Source organism: Sphaeramia orbicularis, chromosome 15 (genome assembly GCF_902148855.1).
Source record: "Sphaeramia orbicularis chromosome 15, fSphaOr1.1, whole genome shotgun sequence".
NCBI classification, from domain to species: domain Eukaryota; kingdom Metazoa; phylum Chordata; class Actinopteri; order Kurtiformes; family Apogonidae; genus Sphaeramia; species Sphaeramia orbicularis.
Genome location: NC_043971.1, coordinates 5,253,594 through 5,280,865, shown reverse-complemented (window position 1 = coordinate 5,280,865; position 27,272 = coordinate 5,253,594). Strand labels below are relative to the sequence as shown.

Below are 27,272 nucleotides of genomic sequence, written 5' to 3'. Positions count from 1 at the left end.
CAACTCATATGTTGACACAATAATAATAATAATAATAATAATAATAATAATAATAATAATAATAATAATAATAATAATAATAATAATAATAATAACACTGAGCGTCAACGTGCTTGATGACGCAGTGCCGTTGCTCGGCTCCCATTGGCTGCTGGCTGACCGGAAGTAGACTACAGCCCACTCTTTTCTCTTTGCTCCGTGGCATTTTGTGTCTCAGCTGCCTCCCGCCACCGGTTTCACCAGAACCCTCCGCTGCAAACACCCCCAGGGACAGAGAACCACCGCGTTACGTGAGTAGCAACATGTACGTTAAAGTAGCTGCTGTGTAAAGTTACCAACACGTAATGAATAAGATTAAATCGGACTGAAGCGGCGAACGATGCTAAGCTAACTGACGACCGGAGCTCATTTCCGGTGTCATCTTTAGGAATAAGAGTCACAATCTGTTTACAACACAGGTTTTTACACAAAGAAAAACGTGTTAGACAAAAATGTAGCTACAATATACAAGTATAGTCCATATTTGAAACTATAACTCGAATATATGAGTACAGTCATTGATGAATAGTAACAGATCCAAATGTATTCATGAAATTAAGTATGTTTACTTCAAATGTACAGTAATGGAGAGTAGGAGATGTTTTGCTGCCATCTCCACAAAATGTGTGTCATATTTTAAATTCCACTTTGAGTACAAGTAGACAGGATTTGTGCACACATGCAACGTGGACTGTGGACTTCTGGGGTCCAAATGTTTGCACTTCAGTCCAGGTCTCGCCTGTTTTTCAGCATTTGTTTGGCACAGTACTGTAAGTCATAAAAACAGAGAAACAGAGTTTTCCCCAAAGTTTTAAGTCAACGCTGCTGCTCATAAGTGTTTTTGCAAAGCACCAAAGCTGGAGGAGAAATGGCAAGTCCTTGGCAAGTGTTTGTCATGTTTGGACTAGGAGGAAGCGTTTAAGACCACAAATAGTCATCTGGTTTCCTCAACTTTGACTGGGTACCGAAAAGAAGGAAATAATAATTTGACATTTATTTCCTGGCTTGAAGTTTGAGATAATAAACTTTTGTCTTGCGTTACAAAATTCAACAGATGATGCTAAGGGAGTCAAATTTATGCAGAGATTTTAGTTTAGTATAAATATCAGGTCTAATAAAGGCTGTTTTATTTCTGTAGGTTTGGGTTTTTATTCTTTCTTTTGGAAAAGTCACCTCAGACACGTCATACAAAACCAAGAACTTCCTGTTCAATGTTGTAGCTTTTTCTAATATGAACGAAATAAGCCGCTGTTGTTGGTTAGTGGTTCCTCTTTTTTAATCGGCTATAAAAACCTCATGGTGTTACTAACAGAATGGATTCTAGCTGAATAATTGTTACTTGTAATCATAATTGTATATCTGAGTTATGATTCCCTAAGTTGCCCTCAATTATACATTTAGATTTATTCATTACAAGATTAAAAGTAAAGTCACTGATTTCTTGATGCTTTTGGCAGCAGTTGAAACCTTGTAGCTTTGTACAGTGAGCATAAGAAAGGAAGTATTAAAATGCAGATATAATTCTCCCACTACTACTTCTTCTTTAGAGCAGTCGTCTGTTCTCAAGTCTGTATTTTAGATCCCATCTGCTTTTAATTAAACCTGACCAGAGACTGATTTACACCTGGGAAGACAGGTGAAGGCGAGGAGATAGAACTTTGTTGCTGTGTGTGAGATGTAGCCAAGAATGTGACCTTTAAAAACATTCTGTGTGAATTGTGGAGGCAGGTTGAAGTGGTGTTAATGTCTGCAATAAGGTTGAAAACTGAGAATTTACTGCAACTGAAAAGTCTGATATAGGAAGAAAAACAACCTTAAACTTCTTACAACCTGAGTTTCTCATTAATTTTTGTTGGACCAACTTTAGCTTTGATTACAGCATGCATTCAATGAGATTATGCAACATCACAACATTTATTTCTATCGTTTTATGATCAGATAGAGTTATGAACCTAGACCAGACCAACTGAATCAGCCCCAGATCATATGCTGCCCCCACAGGCTTGTACAGTAGACACTAGGCATGATGGGTAATCACTTCTTCCACCTCTTTGTACCACTTTGGAACAGGGTCAGTCTGGACTCATGGGATCACATGACCTTATTCCATTGAAAAACAGTCAAATTTTTGTAAAAACAGATGATTGTTTAAGAAATGAGAAGCTCCTCACTGTCAGTGAAAGCGTTAAAGAACTGAAACATATTCGTCTCTGCATCTGAACTATTTGCTTATTTCTTACTCTTTTTTTTTTTTTTTTCTTTCACCAGGTTTTGGATTTTAATCAGGGCACAATTTGGTGAAAAAGTCATTGCAATTATTATGTTTATTTCTACTTGCTTGTTTGTAGGTGAAATTTCACAGATTACTGATCTTGTTTGTTCTGTATTTTCTAACAACTCAAATGTACTTAAACTATTATTTAAAAAAAAGTAGTGACTAGAAACACACTGAGTTTACAGCCTTTTGTGATTATATCATTGTACAAGTTGTCATGATTCCAATTTAATTTAGTGTCCAGCTCTAATAAAAAAACAAACAAAACAAAAACAGTTGAATAATTTGCCACTGATGTCCTGCTTTTTCTTTGTTTTCTGTCTGAAGTACATTAATATCACTGCCTTGGAATATTTGCAACTAATGTCTGGGTTAACATTTGTGTTAGTCATCGACAGACCAACAGGTGAAAAATTTGTTATAATATGCATAATATTCTGTATTATAGTAGTTAAAACATAACCTACATAACACCTAAGTACAACACTTGAATAATCAGAATCAGCTTTACTTTCAGGGGTAGTTTTCACAATAATAAGAGTTTGTCCTGATTCTTTGATGCAAACAATGAGTAGTGGAAAATAGAACCAATAACTAACAGCCTAAAAAGTAAAATGATTAGAAATGTGGAATTAGAAGTAAAAAAAAAAAAAAAAAAAGTATTTTAAGTATTTTAGATGAGTTGAGGATGTGAATGCAAAGACGAAATAAACATAAGACTGTTGACAAAAGAGAATGTGGGAGGATGTAAAAGAAAAATGGGGAAGGTTGAAAGATTTTAATGTTTTATGCAAATATGAGCATATGCAAAAGCACGACTGGGTGCAGCAGAGTGTATATGTTACACAGATACAGAGAAAACAGCTGGAGGGAAAACATGCCAGATTAACAACAGTGTTCTTGATTCTGAAAATGTTTTACGATGAAATGAGATGTTTGGTGACTTCATAAATGCCTTTTGTGGTTCTTTAAACTTTACCAAATATCTGAGACTGGTTTTGAATTATGTGTTAACAAAACAAACCCTGTATTTATGTGCCGACAAGATCAAAGCAGTAAAAAAAGACTGTTATTTGTGGTTTCAGATGTATTTTTTATATTATGCAAATGTGTTTTGTGTATTTTTTGCAACAAGATTGAGTAATTTCCTTTATTGACGCTTGTTCTGATGCTTTTGTTTTGAAGGGCTCTCACTTTGACAGGAAGTGAACCATTATCTTGTGTGTGTTTTTTGTTGTGTAGCCGTGCTGTGCTAGCCTCGGTCCTCCAGGTGCAGCTCATTTGTTCTGCACACCTGAAACCATTAACACATTAAGCCCTCGTAAAATGAAGTGTTTAATATTATTACAAATGTAGGACTGTGTGAGTGAAACTTTTATCTGACAGTTGGTGAAGTGCTGAGCTTTTGTTTGTGCTCACATAATGTTGTAAAATAAAGTCCTGTGATATGAAATGGGCCTGTTCAGCTGATCATCTGCTGACCAAGGCTTCAGTGATCATATGTTATGAAAAGGGTTATTATGAGCATACATGTGCAGCCTGTTTATTTGGATACCACAAGAAAAATGTAAACAGCAATAATATGAAACAATTCAGGAAAGATGTAAAGATTGTAGAAGCTTTATGGCATCATCTGGACTGAGAAAGAATAAAAGACAGCCCAACAACTCTGGTTAAATATAGCACAAGTTACAGTAAACATGTTCTAAGAGGAAACATGGTTTGTTGAAGTCATTTAGTTCTGCATGTTTTTAATATGCACATATTTCCTGTATTTTCTTGATTAATAAAGAGGCTGAAATAAACATGTTTGCTCAATGCAACTCTGCCAAAACACAAAGCTAAAGGTAACCTAAGATGTTTTTGCAGATGTTACGAATCAGTATCGGGGCTTATTTTTATTATAATATCCTGTATTAAACCCTGTGAAATCCACATTGAGATTAAAGTCTTTTTTTTCCAAGAGTGAAACTGGTTAACAGAGCAGCTTAGGCGTGGTTAGAGCGATGAATAAAGACAGAACAAACACCTTTGAAATGATTAATATAATACAGTGAAAAGATCAAGATTAATAATTAAAGACAAGTTCAAACAATGATTGACCAAGAGTGTTATTTTCTTGATCCTTTAATATAAATAAAGTGGAACCATCCCCAGGAATTATTAAATAATATAGACATACAGACAAGGTGTCCGTAGATCCAAAATTAATTTCTTAATTACCCATAAAATGGATCATTAGGCCTAATCCTTAAATCTGACACAAAGGTTTTTAAAATTCCCACAGACATAATAAAGTGCATTTTTGTATCGTCTTTGTAAATCAAACCTCAAACATCAAACCTACAGATGCCCTAATTGTAAACTTTGTGTATTTTTGGTGTATTTTAGCATATTTTTGTGTATTTTTTATGTATTTTAGTGTATTCTTTAGTGAATTTTTTGACATGTTGATGTATAATAACAATGAGGCCCGCTGTGCTGTTATTTTTCTGAACAGGTCTGAAATTTGACAAAAGTCTTCAAAATGGCTTCATCAAACTTTTTTCCAAATTTTTTTGCATTGTGTTTCCTTTTTTTACTCAAGAAGTACTGTTTTTACAAGCGCATCAGACTTTCATTGTGTATTCAATGACAGTAACATGAATCTTGACTCAAACATGCAGATAGCATGTATAGAGCAGAACACAGGGATGGATGTACAGTCGTGGAAAAAATTATTAGACCACCCCTTTTTTTCTGCAATTTTTTGTTCATTTTAATGCATGGTCCAACTAAAGGTACATGTGTTTGGACAAATATAATGATAACAACAAAAATAGCTCATAGTAGTTTAATTTCAGAGCTGATATCTATCCATTTAACATGTTTTCTTGATAAAAACCAAAATCACTTCAGTTCTTATGTCAATATCTATGGCATTGTACTGACAAAAACAGTGCTTTTAGACATCCCATGTTTTCTTTTCTGTCTGTTTTAGTCACATGACACACACAGGAGTTAGTACTCCATTGCATAACCATTGTTTTTGATGACTTTTGATGGTTTAATAATTTTTTCCACTACTGTAATTTCCACCAAAACTGAATGATTCAGTGCATGACTTACATTTACATTTATGCATTTGGCAAATGCTTTTTTCCAGAGCAACTTACAGGGGAAAACCAAAAATTAAAAAAAAATAAATAAATAAAAAATTAAATAAAATACAAGAATAGATCATTTTTTAGTACCACATACTGTATATAATATAAACAGCAGCATCTTCTCCAGTACCCAGTAGAACATAAATCCTTCTACAGAGTTTTACAGCTCGATGATGACCCTGTCGTCCTTTTTTCCAGGTGATCGCTGTATGGATTTCCACCGGACCAAGGTGACAGAGAACACAGTGATCGTTCAGAGCCTGGAAACTGTTCCTTCACCATAAAATGCCATGAAAAAAGCTCAGAGATCGATGCGTGACCTTCAGTCTCTGAGATGATTTGTGGAGGCTTAGTGTGAGTGATGTGAATAAGCTGAGGAGCTCCGAGGGCAAAGGGAATGCAGACCTGTCAGCTATAGCTTGTATGGTAGCGCCATGCCCAGGCGGGGGTTGCAGCTCCAGGGCCGAGTCCGCTGGATGTTCCTGGGCCTCTTCCTGCTGCTGGTTCTGCTGCTGTTCGCCTACCTGCTGGAGTGCACGCCCCCGGCGGACGTCAGCCTGGTCCTGCCCGGTTTGGTCCCCGACACGTATGGGAAGGAGTACTACCAGGCCCTGCTGCAGGAACAGGAGGAGCGCCACCTGAACCGGGCCGCCAGTCTAAAACGGCAGATCGCCCAGCTGAAGCAGGAGCTGCAGGAGATGAGCGAGAAGCTGAAGCTCCTCCAGGACAAGAAGGAACTCCCCGGCGGCCAGGGCCTGACGGAGGCTAAAGACCAGGAGCCCGGAGACCTGCTGGAGTACCTGCACTCTCAGATCGACAAGGCCGAGGTCAACACGGGGGCGCGGCTCGCCAGCGAGTACGCCCTGGTCCCCTTCGAGAGTTTCACCTCGTCCAAGGTCTACCAGCTGGAAATGGGGCTAACGCGGCACCCAGAGGAGAAGCCGGTCCGGAAAGACCGCAGGGACGAGATGGCGGAGGTCATCGAGGCGGCGCTGGACATCATCAACAACCCTGACGAGGAGGACGGCGTGGAGGAAGATGTGCCGATGCAGAGGCAGACGTACACTGTGGCGCACTTCACCGAAGGTAAGAAGAACCATGAACCTGCTCTGAAGAACAGGCCTTTATCAGAGGAAACACAAACACACTGAATTATAGTTTAATCCATAAAGACCCAAACAGCCCTGTATTAAACACGGTGTTCACTGGAAAATGTCCCAAAACCTGTAGAATAGAAGATCTAAACATCCAACAACCAAAACCATCGACTGATCTAAACTGTTTAATACCTGATGATTCATTAATTCTATCAAAACATGTAAATAATTGGTGTAAAATACAGTTTGTCATCATTTCATGGTCATCAGATATGACCCATTTGGACGTTCAGAGGCAGTGTAGTTACCGTGGAAACACCATCATCTACAACACTGATTCACCAGTAAAAACCCATGGAGTTGGATCAGTGACAGTGGATGGACACACTGGGTTTATGTTCAGTTAATGAGAGATTTTGTTGTAAAAGTCACATTTTTCCTGTTTGTGATGTTATGACAATCAACTTTAATCTGAGCTTTTATGAACATCTACATGATCAGTGAATTGAATATGGGAGAATACCAAATTTTCATTGAAAAAAAGCAAAATATCAAATCAAATCAAAGTTTATATATATAACACTTTACAACAACCTAAAGAAGCCCAAAGTGCTATACATGTAAAAGCATGATTAAATTATAAGATAGAAACAGGTTAATCAAGTACCATAAATATGTATAAAGCAATAGAACACAACACACAGTAATAAGAGACCACAGATTTAAACCTAATAGTGTCTCAGTGCTAAGGGTTTAAAGCCAGTCTAAACAGGTGAGTCTTTAACCTGGACTTGAACGGGCAGGTCGGTCAGGAGGCAGCGAGTTCGGCAGTTTTGGTGCAGCAACAGCAAATGAATGATCACCCCATTGTTTATATCAGGACCTGGGGACATCCAAAACCATCTGACAGGACGATCGGAGGGCTCTGCTGGGGCGGTGAACTGTTCAAATCTCAGATAAATACATAAATATAGAGGATAATATTACAATAAAGGGTTATAAATAACTTTAAGAAAGGTTAAATGGAGAGAAAAATTCATTTGAGAACTACCACAAAAGTAGCTCTGGGTTTTTATGGGTTAATATGTTTAACCCTCAAAGACCAAGACCGACAAGATCATGTTTTTTGTGAAAAAAGAAAATTCCCAGGTGTTCTCAGGTCGTTTCCAGGTACATTTTTATTCTGTTCTTTGTCTTGGTGCAAGTGTGTCTGAAGAATGCCAAGTGGCTTCCCTTTTCTTGGATAAAACTTTGTGTTCTCGTTTAATTTCTAAACTTTTTGCTATTATGACACATAATTTTAGATGTTTATAGTGTAATACAATGTACATCACTGTGATAAAAAGTGAAAATAATATAATAATCCGGAGTGTATGTATTCCTGTAGATATGGATTTTACCCCTGTGCGCTGGAAAAATTTTAAAATGACCTTTTAAAGTGCTTGAATTTGACCTTGAAAAATGTGTTTGAATCCTGTAGTTGGTTCTCACTGATTTTCTTTATCAAGCTTTGTTTTTAAGTTTTTCAGATGTTTAACTTTTCCATCATTTCTCCACAGACAGGGTAATCATCTGCACCCACACACCTAAATATTCCACAATCTGAGGGAAAACTCTGAAACCAGATGACGCCTAAGGCTCTTTTTCTTTGTATTAGAACTCAGTCTGATTCTTGTGGGTTTCACCTTTTTCTTCATATGTCATTTTTCTCAGGACTGTACCGGACAGAGCGAGACAAAGGGACGCTTTATGAGCTTTTCTTCGCCAAAGAAGATTCCAGCAGCTTCCGCCACGTCACGCTGTTTCGTCCTTTCGGTCCCTTAATGAAAGTCAGGAGCACATCTGTAGAAACATCAGGAATGATTATTAACATCATCGTGCCGCTGGCGGGCAGAGTCGACACTTTTTCACAGTTCATACAAAACTTCAGGTGAGTTCAAATGTTTTAACCCTTTAACCCCTGGCGTGTCTGTGGTGAGCACTCTGAATGTGTGATTATTTTAAATATTCATAAAAATTCTACCTTTTGCTCAATAGGAAACATTTCCAAACACACTGATAGAATAGACCTTGTTCTTTCCATAGACATCTGAGCATGCTCAGTATACCCCCCTCTGTAAAACACAGAGCATATATAAGAAATAGACAGTTTGGACTTTTTTTACACCGTTGTTTTTTGTTTTTTATTATTGTTTGCCGTGTTGTAGTGATGTTCCTTTATTTATTTTTTTTACTGTGTTTTTTAGTGAGTTTTGACCGTGTAGCTGCTTTTTTGGAGTTCAACCAGGTGTCAGAAAGCAGCTGGACTGATTTAGAAAAATAGAGCCCAAAACAAAAACAACTGGGTGAAAATTTATTTATTTATTTTTTTTTTTTTTTTTTTTTTTACTGCATTTTGGTCAGTTTTTCTGGCACATTTTTTCATATGATTTTGTAAATATTTTATTCATTTTTGTTAATTTAGTTGCTTATTTTGTTTATTTTTCTACATTTTGTTTATTATTTTATTTTTTCTTCAATTTTATTGAATTTGTGGCTTACTTTGTTCATGTTATTTATTATTATAAAGGCACATGTCCATCACATACATTAGTTATAGCTGTAGTCATTCAAGAACATATAAAGGGATGGATGGAGAAAGTTTGTTTTGTAAATATTTTATCCATTTGTTCATTTAGTTGCTTATGTTGTTTGTTTTTCAAAAAAAAAAATTCTTCAATTTTGTTCAGTTTGTGGCTTAGTTTCTTCATGTTACTTATTATTTTGTTGGTTTATTATTCATTTTTTGTTCATTTTATTGATCACTTTGGCTGTTTTTGTTCATTTTGTAACTTCTGTTTGGAGTTCAACCAGGTGTCAAAAAGCAGCTGGACTGATTTAGAAAAAAAGAGCCTCAAAACAAAAACTACTGGGCCCAAATTCACATACTTGTTGCTTATTTTATTCTTTTTTTAAACTTCATTTTATGCCATTTTTCCCACATTTTTTATGTTATTTATTATTTTGTAAATATTTGATACATTTTTTGTCATTTAGTTGCTTATTTTGTTCATTTTTCTACATTTTTTTTCTTCAGTTTTTGGCTTATTTTGTTCATGTTACTTATTTTGTTGGTTTTTTTATTCTTTTTTTTTGTACATTTTATTGATCACTTTGGCTGTTTTTGTTCTTTTTGTTACTGGTTTTTGGAGTTCAACCAGGTGCCAAAAAGCAGCTCAACTGATTTAGGAAAAAAAAGAGCCTCAAAACAAAAACTACTGGGCTCAAATTCAAATCCTTGTTGTTGTTCAGTGTGTTCCAGTTCACAGTTCATGTTCAACATCCTAAAAATCTTATTGATGTACATTCTGAGTGCCTTATTTCGTCCAAACCTGTCAAACCTCAGTTCCTCTTTTTGTCTTTTTCTGTGATTCCACCTGTTTTGACTCTAAAACACACAGTAAAACAAAACCACTGAAGAAAAGGAACACAAGCACATCCTCACAGCCGCTTTAATGAACCTGAAACAGACGATAATTCACAGCAGAAATCACGTGTCGGGTTAAATGGTTATTGAATGCAAATCAGTGAATCCTAAAGTGAATGTACTGTGTTGCTGCTTCAGGGAGGTTTGCATCCAGCAGGACAGACGAGTGTATCTGACCGTGGTTTACTTTGGCCAGGACGGGCTCCAGGAGGTGAAGTCATCTCTGGAAAAACTGCAGAGGTTGGTGTTTTCTCTGAGGAAGCGCTTTGATACGCTTGTGCTAGTTTTGTGGGTGATGTGTCATGGGAATCTGAAGTTGCGGCCTTTCTTCATCTCAGGGAAGAGAGCTTCTCCAATTACACTCTGATCCCAGTGGACGAGGAGTTCTCCAGAGGTCGCGGTCTGGATATCGGCGCCCACGCCTGGAAGAAAGGCGATGTCTTAATGTTCTTCTGTGACGTCGACATACATTTCACCCTAGAGTTCCTCAACACCTGTCGACTCCACGCTGCACCAAGTAGGTTTTCCAAATGCATGTCAGCGTCCAAGCCACTTTTTTTTTTTTTTTACTTCTGTCTGCAGAAAAGTGAATCTGAGAACTCTGACATGTGTCTCAAAATGGAAGCTGGTCTCACTCAGACGATGGGGGGGCATGAAATGGAGCAGATGACTCACATTAATGAATATTCGTAATTTGATTTAGTAGATAATTTAGAACATTTACTTTAAGTATAATTTCAAAAAAGTAGAAAAAGCAGGAAAGAAATTATCAATACTACAAAAAAAGATTCTTATCTTATCTCATCTTATCTTTATTCTTGATTTTGCACTTTTTTTAGTTTAGTTTTTGAGCACATAGAATCATCAGGTAACGAAGAAGTAAGTAAAGGAGGTGAAGTAAAAAGTAAAGGAGGAGAAAAGAGAGCGATAGAGAGAGACTGGGGGAGAGGGGGAAGGTAGGAGGAGACGCATGGATGCAGCTAATGCACAGATAACTGAACATCTGTGGAACAGTATAATAAACACTATCGTAACTATATGGATAAGTGAGTGATGACGATGAAGGTGGAGAGAGGCAGGACCACAGCAGCAGGTCCAGAGATGATCCTATACATAGAACTATATAGAACTATACAACATGGTCAAACTAAATTTTTCAGTGCTTGAAAAGGAGTGGGAAGAAGTATAACTTATAGCATCCAACCCCCTTTTTACAAACTAATAATTAAATTACTTCCCCTTCCTTTGCTTTGTGAACACACCTTTTTTCTGTAAATTTTTGCAATAACACAAAGCATTCTTTTGCTCTTGTGTGCTTTTGGACTTTGCTGCTGTAAATGTGGAATTTCCCCTTGTGGGACTAATAAAGGCTTATCTTATCTTATCACCAAATGTACATATTGAAATTCTCTATTTAGACACAATTGCAACAGTAATTTGTACAATATGTACTTGACAATAAATATATTATCAATATGATACTTAAAGAAACATACATAAATTATTGTGCAAAAATATTGTTGTTAAACGACATTAATTCCGTACCATTTATAGTGCCTATTTATATTCTGTAAAGAAGGACGTACGACCACATGTGTTTATTAACATAATGAATGAATGAATGTTTTATTTTGGACATTTAAAAATCACATTACAACCACCAACAAAGCAAATGTCCAAAGGAAATTATCGACAGAAAACAACCAAAACAAAAACAGGAATTTTTCCTGTTATGCAAAATTAATACTTTATAGAATTTTTGTGTTATTTAGACATCCAAAAAGGAGTGGGAAGAAATAAACACTTATTTAATCCCCCAACTTCTCACTAAATCATGTATTGCAATATTTCAACCTCCTGACGTAACTGTAAAATGCATATACATAATCATCCAAAACAGTGACCGTCTCACCAGAGGAAGAGGGAAAAAAAATAACACCAATAATGAATAAATAAAATAACTCCAACAATTTTTTTTTTCCCCCTCATACCCGAAAAGTAAACGCACAGATTTTCAGACATTTTAGTCCTATATTTTGACAAAATTACATCTTTCTGTTAAACTGAAATACAGTCGCAGAAAAAATTATTAGACCATCAAAAGTCATCAAAAACAATGGTTATGCAATCAAGTACTAACTCCTGTGTGTGTCATGTGACTAAAACAGACAGAAAAGAAAACATGGAATGAATAAAAGCACTGTTTTTGTCAGTATAATGTCATAGATATTGATGGAAGAACTGAAGTGATTTTGGTTATTAAGAAAACATGGAAAATGGATAGATATCAGCTCTAAAAATGAAACTACTATGAGCTGTTTTTGTTATTATCATTATATTTGTCCAAACACATGTACCTTTAGTTGGACCAGGCATTAAAATGAACAAGAAATTGAAGAAAATAATGGGTGGTCTAATAATTTTTTCTGCAACCATATACTTGGATGTTTGTTTGACATTGTTTTAACTCCATAATTTCACCCACAGACAGACATACAAAACCTCTTCCTGCTAGTTTTAATATCATAGAGCCCATTTAATTGTCATTTCCTTCCATATTAGTCAACGTTTTCTGAATATTGTCGGTAGTAGATTATTTAAACATAATTTGCATTGTTTGATAATTAATCTGATCATTTACTGGATGAATCATGAGTCAGTGTGGTCTCTATAGCCGACTTTGTGAATGATTCTATTGCTTTTTTTGTATAAATAATGAATGTAAAGAACCTCTACAGTTATTTCCTCAGACCTCTGCTCCGTAGCTGAAATATAGTGGAACCAGTAGTTGAAGCTACAGTCCAGTAACCTTTAATTGGAATTAAAACAGTGATTTATTGCTGATGATTTTAACTGAAAATACTGAATGTTTAGAGTTGGCGTTAGTTGGCGTTGGATACGAGTCCTCCCAGCTGATTTCTTCTAAGATTTCACTTCTTTTATCGTTTGGCCAAGAAAACCAAGTTTAACCACAACAATTTTTAGGCAAAACAGTTACTGGATGTCAGACCAACAACTAAAAAAGAAGCCAGTTTGGAACAGAAAGCTTTTATTTTAGAAGCAGCATCAGGGTAGGAGGCACTGTTGCATTATGGGAGATTTTAGGGCTGGGGCTGATTCAGCACCAGGAGAATCCGAGGTCCAGATGTGGTCCGGATGTGATTGACAGATTGGATCAAACAGCTGCAACAAAGGTCAAATTTATTTATATAGCATATTTAAAACGATACAAAGATAAAGGTAAAAATACAAGACATGATAAAACTAAAAAAAATAACTGGAAATATAAGATATACTAAAACTGATAAAAACACATACGCTATAGTAGAATAAATAGCATCTAAAACACAACCAGAAAATAAAACAATAGAAGTCGTTGAATTCCTGAGGGTTCTGCCCAGAGGGTCCATAAGGTTCTATCTAATCTAATGTAATCTAATCTAAAGTCCCACACTTGTATTAAAGCCAGTGCAGATTGGTGCGTCTGTAAAACACATTTAAAGTGTTTAATGGACTGTGCACATGTGTTTTTTTGGGGCAGAGTGTCCCAGAGTCTTGGACCTGAACAGAAAAGGCTTTGTTGCCTTTAGTCTTTAGATGGTTTGTGGTTCATCTAAACTCTGGGGATTTGAAGATCATGTTTCTCAACAAGCATTTTATTGAAAATATTCTGTTGTACATCCACATGTAATGGATTCAGAGAAATGCAATATTCTATTTTACAAAATGTCTATATATGTCTATATATGTACAGTAAATGTACAGCAGAGGCCTCTCCAAACTGCCCCAAATGTCAAACTATTTAACTTCACTGCCTCTGGGAATGTGAAGATTCAACCATTTTGGCGAACCACATGTGTTGAGGTTAGTGTGGTCATTAAACACCAGTTCCAGCCTAATCCATTATTGTGTCTGTTGGGATGGATCCCTGAATCATTGAGAACACATAAGTATACTGTTCATTTTTTGTTTTTGTTGGGCCAAAAGGCTGTTCTGACCAAATGGGTTGGAGAAGAACCTCCTTCATTCTATCTGTGGAAGTCTTTGATATCAGACTATATTTCTCTGGAAAGACTAAGATTTTATATTAACAATCAGAAGGATATGTTTACAGCAAAGTTTGGAAAAGTGTTGGAATATCTGGGAACTCAGACTCTTAACGACCTGAAATAGATTTAGTACGGGCTTTTGAGATCATCGCTGTGGACATATTTTGGATCTGCTTTACATTTCATACAGCCTGTATGCACTGTGCTGGATGGTATAATTTTGAAAATGTTCAATAAAAAGAATTTTCAAAGAAAATATTCATGTAGTAGAAAGTGGACCTTTAAATAAAAAAGATGAGGTGATATTTTTCCTTAAACTGTTAGCATTTCACTATAGATGAACAACCTTTCACTTAATTAACTTAAATATATACTTGTAAATAAAATATTGGTACAAATAACATCTTAACTCTGCAGCAGCAAAAACCCAAACCAAACTCAGATGTAAAGTCTCTTCTTCTTTGTCTTCCAAGCAAAATAATCCCAAAGCTTCTTTTGTCTCCGTGGAATCATTATTGTTGTAAAGATTTGTTTTATTTCCATATAGTTATTGCAGAAAAGCGTGAAGTTTTGTGGATGTTCTTTTTCTAACAGTTTTGGAAGTCGTGAGTGAATGGATTTAGGAAAATGTGGTCACAGAAAGCACTGAGTGATTCAGTTTGTCCATGTGGAGTTCTGAGGTTTTAATGACTTCACTTTGGACATATTCCATGTCAGCAAGTAGGAAAAACTGAAAAAAACTGCATTTGATAAATGATTTCAGTTAGTGATGCACCCATCTATGGACCAGTATCAGTGTGTGAGGTGTCGTTTCACTGCTGGAGTGGCAGATTTTTATCGATTTTAGGCTCCACAGCAGAAACTGCTCCAAAATAATTCTGTGCAATAAACTGTGTCCCCGTCCAACCTGTGGCATGATCAGCATGTGCACTGCTGTAAACAGTATATACAGCTTTTTCAGTCTTTATTCTTGATTTTGCACTTTTTTAGTTTAGTTTTATTTCGAGCACATAGAATCATCAGGTAACGAAGAACTGTACAACATGGTCAAACTAAATTTATCAGGAGTGGGAAGAAGTATAATTTATAGCATCCAACCCCCTTTTTACCAACTAATAATTAAATTAATTCCGCTTTCTTTGCTTTGTTAACACACTTTTTTTCTGTATATTTTTGCAATAACATAAAGCATTCTTTTGCTCTTGTGTGCTTTTGGACTTTGCTGCTGTAAATGTGGAATTTCCCCTTGTGGGACTAATAAAGGCTTATCTTATCTTATCACCAAATGTACATATTGAAATTCTCTATTTAGACACAATTGTAACAGTAATTTGTAAAATATGTACGAGACAATAAATATATTATCAATATGATACTTAAAGAAATGGTTAATTTGATTTTGTAGATAATTTAGAACATTTACTTTTATTAAGTATCATTCTAAAGTATAAAAAGCAAGAAAGAAATGATCAATACTACAAAAAAGATTCTTATCTTATCTTAACCCTTACCACTCAGACCATTTTTTGCACATTTTAGCCATTTTTCAGTTTTGATTTGCTGATCTTTATGTCTGTGTTACAGCTTATAGGTCAAATTTCTGCGGAATGGTCCTTTTTTTTAATCTAATGTACTTTTATAGGTCTATTATACACAAAAGTGTATGTGTATAAATAAAATCATATCAACCTTTTTCTGTGTAAATCTTCATTTCAGCTTTGCTCAAAATGACAAAATGCTGAATAATTTTGAGGATTTTAACCCTTTAAATGCCTGTTTGAATGCTTGTTGCTACTTGTTTTATTTAAAAAAAATTTATATATATATATATATATATATATATATATATGAGCTTTTCCGTTTAATACCTGTTGGAGGAATGTGTCATTGTTTTATATCTGAGTCTTGGACATGGAAGATTATCAATAACCCTGATTTCACTACATTAGTATTTTTTACGAGATTAAAAAATGTCATTTCAGTGTGAGTCAGTGAGGCACTTTTTGTCATGGGGGTCCTGCACTGAACAAAAACTATTACATTTGGTAGTTTTGAGCAGAGCTGAAGTGGTTTGAAAATATTTATGTGATGGTTTTAGAGCAGTTTTTTGTGCGTTTTTGGCTTGAGGCGAACAAATTAAAGGGATGCACAAGGGTTAAAGTTTTTTTCATAGGGTTTTGGTTCAGTTCATTCAGAAATAATTTAATGAAGGACTGAAAGTTAAATTATCTTATTTTATATGTAATGAACAGTGATAAATAACAAAATAACTGAAGCCAACATAAATCGATCTCAGCCAAACTGCTTAGTATCAGTTTTAAGAAGTTTGTGATCATATTATACATCATGGTATGTATGATAGATTGAGTATCTGTTTATTAAATGTAAAATAATTCTTCATTCTTTTCCCTGCAGATAAAAAGGTCTTCTACCCCGTGGTCTTCAGTCTGTACAATCCCGCCATCGTTTATGGAAATCTGGAGCTGGCTCCACCCATTGAACTCCAACTGGTACCTGAATAATCACCATGGATTCATCTCCATCTCTAACTGACGTGTCAATGTGAACATGTTTAGTAAAAGTGAAAATCTGGTGTTTGACAGATTCATAAAAAAGACGCTGGATTCTGGAGAGACTTCGGTTTTGGGATGACGTGTCAGTATCGCTCAGATTTCCTAAATATCGGTAAGATTTGATCATTTGTTTGTTTGTTTTTTTTCCTCTATTTGAAAAACAGTTTTTAGGAGCTGTGTCTCTGAACACCTGTAACGAAACTACTGGTCGGATTCATTTCAGGTTTTATATGGATCTTCCTTGGGACAATGTCTACAAAGTTTGTTCAGTTTTGAGAAATTTTGATTTTTGATTTTTTGAAATATTACAAATGAGCTTTTCCTCCTAATGGTCCATATTTTGATGGTTTATAACATGGAAATGGTTACAGATATCAATATAGTTCCTATTGATCACTGATAGTAGTCATATATGGACTTTGATTGAATTAGTTGAGTTCTCCTCCAGTGAAAGTACCGCCCACTTCTGTTGGAGATTGAACCTCACAAATTTAACTGGGGATTGATTCTGGATAGAACATGAGATACAGGGACACTGGAACAATTTTTTTTTTTCCATGTGTAGATGTGTAAGAATGAAATAAATCCAATTAACGGTTATACATGCATGAAAACATCAGGGTATTAGGGAAAAATCCAGGTGTGTTAACCCCATTTCTTGTAATCAGATTACTCTAATCTGATAAAGCATCATTACCTCCGCTAGGAGGTATTGTGATCACTTTGCTTTGTTTGTTTGTTAGCAACTTTACGGGAAAACTATTCCAACCATCTTTCCCAAATCTTCCCCACAGATAGGCCTAGGCCCTGGGACCAACCCATTACATTTTGGGCCAAGTAGGCCAAAGTTCAAGGTCACAGCAACGTCATAAAATATCCAATTTTCCTGTCTCTCATCATTGAGCAATTTTCCAAAATTCATAAAAAATTCAAAACGACTCTGATTAGCCTCCAATTGGATCCACCCGTAGCTTAGAACAATATCTTGTATGTGGAACTAAATTGTCCACATCCACTGTGGAATGTGGACTCTGTGGACATTTACATTTACACTGAAAATCCCATTTACCACATTTTTAAAATTAGAACTCAACAAATATTGATTGGAATTGAATCTAATTGGACAGACACATGACTGGTACCAAGCTTCAACTTCTTCTGCTGTATGGAACAACCTGGAAACTGTTGAATTTAAACAGAAATAGTCGATCCACACATGCACACTGTTCAGGGTGCTTGGCGGAGGTTTGCGTTCTCTGAACACTTGTTTTAACTTTATTAATGTTTGTTGTTTCCTCAGGAGGGTTCGACCTGGACGTGAAAGGCTGGGGCGTGGAGGACGTCCACCTGTACAGGAAGTACCTGCGGAGCGACCTGATCGTGATGCGGACGCCGGTGTCGGGCCTGTTCCACCTGTGGCACGAGAAGCAGTGTGCAGACGAACTGACCCCAGAGCAGTACCGCATGTGCATCCAGTCCAAAGCCATGAACGAGGCGTCGCACTCTCACCTGGGGATGCTGGTTTTCCGCGAGGAGATCGAGGCTCATCTGCGCAAACAGGCCTTCAAGACTCAGAGTAAGACGGAGGACTGACGGACACGGCGCCGCATCATTCCAACAGACACTGAGGTGCCGACATTCTGAACGCACTACAGCAAAGACATGTTTACACAGATCCTTCTGCATTTAACTGCACAGCTGTAGACAAATGAATGTACAAAACAACCGCAATGACTAATGTGAACCTTCACAACACGGTACAAGTCTTATCCAGGAGCTGCAGCGGGAGCAAACAGAGCAGATTTTCATACGGAAAGGTTCTGTGTGTGATATTTAGGGACATCTAGTGGTGAAGTCGGATATTGCAACCATCTGAATACCTCCCAGAATCGTCTACAGTTCGTTTTGTCTGTTCTGTCTTTTAGTCACGGGGATATTAACTAGTGGGTGACACCGGATCACAGCTACAAAACAAAAACATAACAATAAAAAGTCAGTTTGGAGATTCTGTAGAAACAAACATCTCGCTCTAAGGCTATAAAATGAGAGTAATTCTTATTTTTGGGCCAAAACGCAGTAATGTCCCGTCAGACAGAGAACTTTAATTGATTGCCATTCCAACATTTATTTCAATATAAAGTAGCTCCTTGTTTTGGACAATCCCTTATGGTCCGACTAAAGCAAAAAGGAATTTAAAAGTAAAAATGTGGGTCAATTAGCAACACTAATCTGTCAGATCGTCTCTAAAATGCCCCAATCTCAGAGAGATTTGGAATACCGTGTTTTGTCCCTTTTGCACAATTAAACACTATATGGACGAAAGTATGTGGACACGTTGAATCCAAGTGTTTCTTTTCTAACAGGGGTCTGGGATACAAAACAATAACGACTAATGTCAGAATACAGTTTTATATTATGGGATAAATATCATCGCATTGGTTAGTTTGTTTTTAAATTATCTTTGCTTCTAAAATGCCAGAGATGGTTTTTACTTCATTTCTCTCAACATTGTTTTTGTTTTTTTTTATCCATGACTATGATTTTAAATGTTCTACCTCTAAATTTCTAAACTATTTTTCATGCTGTGACTGTAAATAATTTTCTACCACAACTAACCATCTACTTTCTTCATATCTCACTGAGCAAGAAAAATCTACCATTAAACTTAAGGAAATATTGATGTAAAAACCATCTCTGAGGCATTTTGGAAGCTAAGATAATTTAAACCAAACTAACCAATGCAATGATATTTATCCCATAATATAAAACTATATTATGACATTACTCGTTATTGTTTTGTATCCCAGACCCGTTAGAAAAGAAACGCCTGAATTCAACGTGTCCATGTACTTTTGTCCATATAGTGTACATTGATGTACAATTTAAGTACTCATCTTCTTTCTGCAGTTTTATCCGACTAAATTTTACATATTGAACCTTTAAGCTGCTGATAAAAAACCTGAAACACACAGCTGAGGATAAAAAGAAGAGACCACTCCAAAAATGGTAGAAAAGATGGACGCTTACAAACAAAACACATGAAAACCACAGTTAAAACCAAACCTAATAGTATTGTCTCGTGCCTCTTTTATTTCAGTAGCTTAACGACTCCTCTGATAATCGCTTTTTCAATTTTTATGTCTCTATTTTACGACACTTTCCCGACTGAAGCAGAGAAACATCGATCTGTTCAGCAGTTACAGTTACAAGTCAATTCCCCCTAAACTGGATTTATTCTCTGCGTTTCCTGTCACCAGTTTTACCAGTGATTTACAGCAGTTTCTGTTTTTTAAATAAAAGGAATAGAAAAGCTACAGTAGAAATGAAATATAAGATTCTCTTTGTTTTTTTTGTTTTTTTTTACCAACAGCTGACATTATAATCAGGTATAAATCGTGGAAATTATTTTAAAAACTTGCGTTTTTTTAACAAATGTTTCCGCTGTTCTTTACATCAGGGTTTTGAGATCTCAGCAGCTTTGACCTGTGGCCACAAAAACGGAAGACGTTTTAAACTAAATTAACTTTGTGCCAAATTCCACACAGTGTCAAGCTGCTGCAGAAATCACATTGTTTCAGGACAGAATTAAGAGACGTATGGATGCATCCAAAAGACATCTGTAGATCATCGGCATCATGTGTTAGACTTTAACAATGACATACTGTAAATTCTGTGTTTCATCACAGATAATATTAATACGTTTTATTTCTAAATACTGGTGACAGGAAGTATTTTTACAGGTTTACAATAAATGGAGTTTCTGTACAGGTTGATTTGGCCAATAAGAGCTTTTATTTTAGGAATCGTGAATATGTAAAAGCAAATATCACTTTAAAATCCCTATTACATGTTATTGATTATTTAACAGGAATGTAAAGAATGACATGTTCTTTCCAGTGTTAGTCTGAAAACCTGCGTTTATTTTGACCAGTTGCCATTTTTTTGCAGATAAAAATGCGTTAAATGACAATAGTTTTATTTGTAATTTGATGGAAATGTCGCCCAAAAAACTAAAATGTTCATTTGACTCGACCCTATCGTATCAGTGGTCTCCTCGTTTTACCGAAGCTGTATATCTGTTGGATTTGGACACAGACGTTTGTTTTCGGATCGTTATGTCAGTTCAGAAACATGAACCTGTCATTAAGTCATTCCACCTGCTTCAAATGTGGCGCCTGAATTGTTCCTTTTTTACGCCTTTCTGCTGCTTACCTACCTGTTATCGCTTGACGTGACCTCTGAGACGACGTGCATTCCAAAACGTATCCAACAGGGACAAACATACATTTAATTTTAACAGAAGGAAGAATAAGAAGTTGCACTTTCTCCAAAAGTTAAACATCCCATCTGAAAACCGGTCAGATAGAATTCTGCTGTTATGGTCTTTTTGTCCGGTACATTCGCTGTTGTGAACAGAGCCATATTGTTGAGTTGGTCTAATATTTATAGGCTGGTAGATTTAGTTACATGGAAAAAGAAAAAGGGACCTTTATGTGACAATCAGTCACTATCTCTGCAGATGAACAGAAGCATGTTAATTCCAGTAAACCTACGCATCGCATGCAGCACAACTATATCAGGTCTGCGTGGACCAATATTATCGTCACGGTAACAGAAGTCTGTCATTTCTACCCGGTGGGACTCGCTCACTGCACTACGACCCTTAATACTGGACTGAAGTGAATGTTGTAAATACTCCTAATGATTCCTGTTTCATACATGTGGGTTGAATCCGTCTGTTGTACGTGCCTACGCGCTCACTGTGGATTGTTTGCAGATGTTTGAGGCTGCGTCGACAGCTGGAGGCTTAATTCATTCGATTCCTTCTCATAATGAGAAAGGCTGAAGTTACACGTGTTAATGAGTACAGACGTCAGCTTTATTTACAGCAGCAACAAATGCTTTATTTTCTCTTTCAAAAAAAACGAACTCTTGCATCTCATCTTGTACTGTAATTATTTTTACTCAGTGTTTTTGCAAAGATTTCAGCTTTTTGTAGATAGTCTCCTCGTTACATAGGAGAAATGTTCCATGTCTTCCTCATATTCTCAGCCAAACAACAGTTCATACAAACATGTGCAAAGGAAATGGTTTATTTTGAGTTACGGCCATGAAATAAACAGAAGGCTGCATTAACTGCTGTCATGTCATCTCTTCTATCTTAGGGTTTGGATTATATTCAGTAAACTCCACTGTCCCATAATTTATACTGTAAAAATGTGATACCAAACTCATCAAGTGTCTCTGAATCTGCCAGTTCACTCATATTATTCTTAATTTAAGACAAATGGCATAATACACCTGTATTATTTCTGTGTACAATAAACTACATGAATAGAAAATAAGAAAAAAAAAATAAAAGGATCATCTACTTGAGGAGAGTAGAATGGAAGGTTTCTTCTTTAAACCGGATTAATGCGCAATCTGCTCTGGATGGATGCTCATGGTCCGGTAGATCTCTTTCAGAATAAGGAGAGCGGTGTCTTCAGATTGCCTGGAAAAAAACAAACATGATTATTAAGAAGTTTAACTAATGAACAGTTTCTTTCAGGTTTTGAACTGCTGAAAAAAATATAAGCCGTAGATGGGACAACCCTTCAAGACCTGTTCTGCCACTGATGCTGCGCAGATGTGACAAAGGCTGTTAGTGTCAAGAAGGAAGAAGAGGAAGAGAAGGAGAAGAAGGGGAAGAGAAGAAGGGGAAGGGGAAGGAGAAGAGGAGGAGAAAAAGAAGGTGAAGGAGAAGAAGGTGAAGAAGGGGAAGGAGGAGAAAAAGAAGGGGAAGAGAAGAAGGTGAAGAAGGGGAAGGAGGAAGAGAAAAAGGGGAAGGAGGAAGAGGAGGAGAAGAAAAAGAAGGGGAAGGAGGAAAACGAGAAGGGGAAGGAGAAGCAGACCCTTGCACTGTGTCCGGTAGAGTGTGTGTGTGTGTGTGTGTGTGTGTGTGTGTGTGTGTGTGTGTGTGTGTGTGTGGTACCAGTAGCACAGGTGGCTCTGCAGGGCGAACAGGTACTCGTTGAAGCTCTCGATGGGTTTCTCCTGGAGGACGTAGTCGATGCGGTTTCCTCCGTTCAACATTCCGATCTTCACCTGAGGTTCGTCTTCTTTCAGAGGCTCTGGACTCTCGGTCATTTTATGTTCTGACACTGAACACAGTCCAGGTGTTAAACAGTGGAGTTGTTTTTTTTACCTTCATGTGAGTTCCTTCTCATCCACACACACTCACCCTCCTGCGCGTGCTTCTCCTGCTCTTCGATCTGATTGGCTACGATGGCCAGCTCGGCCTGAAGCTGCGCAGACGACGTGTGAGCGCGTGCAAACTCGTTGAGCGTCTGCCAGGCGGTTCTCAAGGAGCTGATGAAGCCCTGTTTCAGGTCCGAACCCATCCTGGACAGACTCTCCTTCAGCTCTGAAACAGACGGACGACGTTAACGTCCAGAAGGAAACGGTTCGACACATTCAACTACGACCAGGAGCCGGTATGTTACTGTTCATTTATGGGGACAATCATAATACATAAGACTTTTTATGCACAAAAAAGTATTTGTTTTAGTTTCAGTGGTGCTCTAATTTTTTTTTTTTTTTTTTTACAAATAATGCTGACTGACACCTTTGTAAGTGCTACTTTCTTGTTATTACATGTTTTAATAAAGAAATTTTAAATAAAAATAAGTCCTGTATTGTGCCCAACCCTAAAAAATGAACAAAATACGTAATGTTAATTTTTTTGGTCCTATTTTGATCCAGTCTCTTTGCCAGGAGTGTTTCACATCTGTCAACAGCAGATGGCGCTGTCGGTCCATTTATACAAATAATATCTACATGTTCTGCTAAATACTACACACTAGTTCTGAACGTTTATTTCCAGACATTCGAATCACATGTTTCGATGCCATTCCATATGACAGCACTTTCCATTGTTTCACTGATGTGTTTCTCAGCAGAGGTTATTTTACACTTGATAAGATTTACATTCCCTATTTTTTTGTTTTCAGCGAAGGTGTTATTGCATGAGTGACTGGATTTGATTTTTATCCATTTAAGTCTGCTTAGTTTGTTTCTTCACTCACAGTTTTTTCAAAGCAGGGGAAGGAAACAAAAACTGCTTCTAATTCACAGTGTTATTATGAAACAGTTAGAATGAGCTGTTCATTTTAGGACCAGAGTTACTGCATCCACCCAGAGACGGAACAGAATCGTACTATTTTACTCAGATGATGATGGAGGTGGAAATATGAGAAAACATGAGCTTCGTACCCAGATGAAGCCTCTTCCTTCCTTTGTGATGTGGGATCAACACAGGCTTCAGGTCCAGGTCTGGTATTATCATGGGCTCGATCCGGTACGCCACAGGGTCCAACTAAAAACAAAACAGTTATTCAGACAAATCTGCAGCTGTTCAATGACAGCATTTAAGGTATGTTACTCATGGAACATGTACGTTTACAATGACATATTTGCACAGTTTTCCTTTTTTTTAAAAAAAATTACTTTTATATTTTAAATTCTATTTATTTTATAAATATCATGGGAAGGAATGCTTCTTGGACCAAAAAAGAGTTTGAGGTGCCCTTTGGAAAAAGGGATTCAAAAAGTAGATATCAAACTGCAAGAAAAACCCACGGCACTCTGGAAGTTTGACCTCCTGATGAAGGCTTGAAGCCGAAACACGTTGAAGTGTGTTTTGGGTCTAGATATGACCGTGCCATGTAAAGAAAGGCATTTTAATGTTTATAAAGAGAGTGCCTTGGATTTTCCTTCCAGTTTGATATCTATATTTATTTTATATTTAAAATTATTTTACCTTGTCATACAGTATATCTCTTTTTTTTCAGGCAGCATATCTTATCAGCCTTTTACATCATGTATAAAACTTCTACATATGTAAAGAAAAACAAAGAAAAAAAAAACATACAGGGGAGCAATGACAGAAATAGTAAAAATAAACACAGTAAGCTAAAATAGTTAATGGGAAACAACAAGTGTGGTTCCTGAATATTTCTTACATCTGTACATAGAACTGTGACGGCCTTAAAGCTGGAGCAGAATCACATATAAACCACAGAAGAACCCAGAGATGGAAAATAATGCAGGTAGTTTGTCACTGGTTAAAAGCAGCTTCTGAACCATGGTTTTCCTCACCGTATCACCACAACAACCTGCGACTGTAATGATGATGATTAGTTTGAACTGTTGGTACATGTCTTGTCACCTCCGTCTTTAAAGAGTAGAAAACTTGTCATCTTAATTGAGGTCTGAAAACTGCTTCAATGATTATTTTCTCAAATAAAACCTCAAAACAACAGTATTTGGAACGGTAAATGTTAAATAAAACCAGTGGAGGTTTGGTGACTTCTGTGAATCTAATGTGACTCCAGTGAACAGGAGGGTTTACAGCATCTGAACCCTTGTCGACTGGAACGGCGTTCTCACCGGATGGTAAATGTTGAAGAACCCTTTGCACGTGGGCAGTTGGTACGTCTCTTCAATCTTCTCCAGGCCTCGAACCGTCAGGAACATGCCGATCGGAGAACCCAACGCGAAGAAATTCATAGGCTCAAAGTCCAGAGAGTGGTAGACCACTGACACCTGCAGAAGAAACACCATTAGAATAGAATAGAATGGAATAGAATAGAAAAGAATAGAATAGAATAGAATAGAATAGAATAGAATAGAATAGAATAGAATAGGCTTTATTGTCATTGGTGTGTTTAATGAAATTAGGAGTGCTACTCCAGTCAGTACAACAATATAAAAAATATGACCAGAATTTCATTTTTTGGAGCACATACATTTGCCTCATGTTCAACCACCGGGGGGCGCTGATGACCCCCCCCTAAAAATGGGTTGAAACAGGTTTAAATACCTCAGTAATAATTTATTGATGTATTTGGAACCCTTTAGAACTGTTTTTAAAGATATTTAAATTTATGACCAGAATTTCATTTTTTGGAGCACATACTATAGCCTTATGTTCAACCACCGGGAGGCGCTGATGACCCCCCTCGAAAATGAACTGATAAAGGTTTAAATACCTCAGTAATCATTTATTGGTGCCTTTGGAACCATTTAGAACTGTTTTTAAAGATATAAAAAATATGTCCAGAATTTCATTTTTTGGAGCACATACTATAGCCTTATGTTCAACCACCGGGGGGCGCTGATGACCCCCCCTCAAAAACGAGTTGAAACAGATTTAAATACCTCAGAAATCATTTATTGATGCCTTTGGAAACATTTAGAACTGTTTTTAAAGATATAAAAAAATATGACCAGAGTTTCATTTTTTGGAGCACATACTATAGCCTTATGTTCAACCACCGGGGGGCGCTGATGACCCCCCTCAAAAATGGGTTGAAACAGGTTTAAATACCTCAGTAATAATTTATTGATGTATTTGGAACCATTTAGAACTGTTTTTAAAGATATTTAAATTTATGACCAGAATTTCATTTTTTGGAGCACATACTATAGCCTTATGTTCAACCACCAGGGGGCGCTGATGACCCCCCCTCGAAAATGGGTTGAAACAGGTTTAAATACCTCAATAATGATTCACTGGGGCCTTTGGAACCATTTAGAACTGTTTTTAAAGATATAAAAAAAATATGACCAGAATTTCATTTTTTGGAGCACATACTATAGCCTTATGTTCAACCACTGGGGGGCGATGATGACCCCCCCTAAAAATGGGTTGAAAAAGGTTTAAATACCTCAGAAATCCTTTATTCATGTATTTGGAACCATTTAGAACTGTTTTTAAAGGTATAAAAAATATGACCAGAATTTCATTTTTTGGAGCACATACTATAGCCTTATGTTCAACCACCAGGGGGCGCTGATGACCCCCCCCCCCTCAAAAATGGGTTGAAACAGGTTTAAATACCTCAATAATGATTCACTGGTGCCTTTGGAACCCTTTAGAACTGTTTTTAAAGATATAAAAAAATATGACCAGAATTTCATTTTTTGGAGCACATACTATAGCCTTATGTTCAACCACCGGGGGGGGCGCTGATGACCCCCCCTCAAAAACGAGTTGAAACAGATTTAAATACCTCAGAAATCATTTATTGATGCCTTTGGAACCATTTAGAACTGTTTTTAAAGATATTTAAATTTATGACCAGAATTTCATTTTTTGGAGCACATACTATTGCCTTATGTTCAACCACTGGGGGGGCGCTGATGACCCCCCTCAAAAATGGGTTGAAACAGGTTTAAATACCTCAGAAATCATTTATTGATGAAGTTGGAACCATTTAGAACAGTTTTTAAAGACATTTAAATTTATGACAGGAATTTCATTTTTTGGAGCACATACTATATAGCCTTATGTTCAACGACCAGGGGGCGCTGATGACCCCCCTCAAAAATGGGTTGAAACAGGTTTAAATACCTCAGAAATCATTTATTGATGCCTTTGGAACCATTTAGAACTGTTTTTAAAGATATAAAAAATATGTCTAGAATTTCATTTTTTGGAGCACATACTATAGCCTTATGTTCAACCACCAGGTGGCGATGATGACCCCCCTCAAAAATGGGTTGAAAAAGGTTTAAATACCTCAGAAATCATTTATTGATGCCTTTGGAACCATTTAGAACTGTTTTTAAAGATATTTAAATT

At 36.7% G+C, this 27,272-nt stretch overlaps 2 protein-coding genes across 3 annotated transcripts in view; one reads left to right on the top strand and one right to left on the bottom strand.

Moving 5' to 3' along the window:
• Positions 1-172: 172 nt before the first annotated feature.
• On the top strand, positions 173-18,623 carry csgalnact2 (chondroitin sulfate N-acetylgalactosaminyltransferase 2). Of its 2 annotated transcripts, none has more exons than XM_030156261.1 (8): positions 173-290; positions 5,659-6,546; positions 8,271-8,487; positions 10,162-10,263; positions 10,362-10,540; positions 16,488-16,582; positions 16,676-16,757; positions 17,946-18,623. In XM_030156261.1, the coding sequence occupies exons 2-8, from the start codon at positions 5,895-5,897 to the stop codon at positions 18,236-18,238; spliced, it is 1,620 nt and encodes a 539-aa protein (XP_030012121.1). In that variant the 5' UTR covers positions 173-290; positions 5,659-5,894; the 3' UTR covers positions 18,239-18,623. The 2 variants fall into 2 exon arrangements, with proteins under 2 accessions (XP_030012121.1, XP_030012123.1); XM_030156263.1 differs by having other exon boundaries at positions 182-304.
• Positions 18,624-20,702: 2,079 nt separating this feature from the next.
• Positions 20,703-27,272, bottom strand: part of LOC115434346 (SEC23-interacting protein-like) — a 30,508-nt gene continuing 23,938 nt past the window's right edge. Inside the window, exons 14-18 of the mRNA XM_030156252.1 lie at positions 25,076-25,231; positions 23,900-24,002; positions 22,869-23,051; positions 22,620-22,788; positions 20,703-22,139 (exon numbers count right to left, since the gene is read on the bottom strand). Coding sequence (XP_030012112.1) covers positions 22,058-22,139; positions 22,620-22,788; positions 22,869-23,051; positions 23,900-24,002; positions 25,076-25,231 — 693 coding nt within the window. The 3' untranslated portion in view covers positions 20,703-22,057. The remainder of the gene's footprint in view (positions 22,140-22,619; positions 22,789-22,868; positions 23,052-23,899; positions 24,003-25,075; positions 25,232-27,272) is intronic.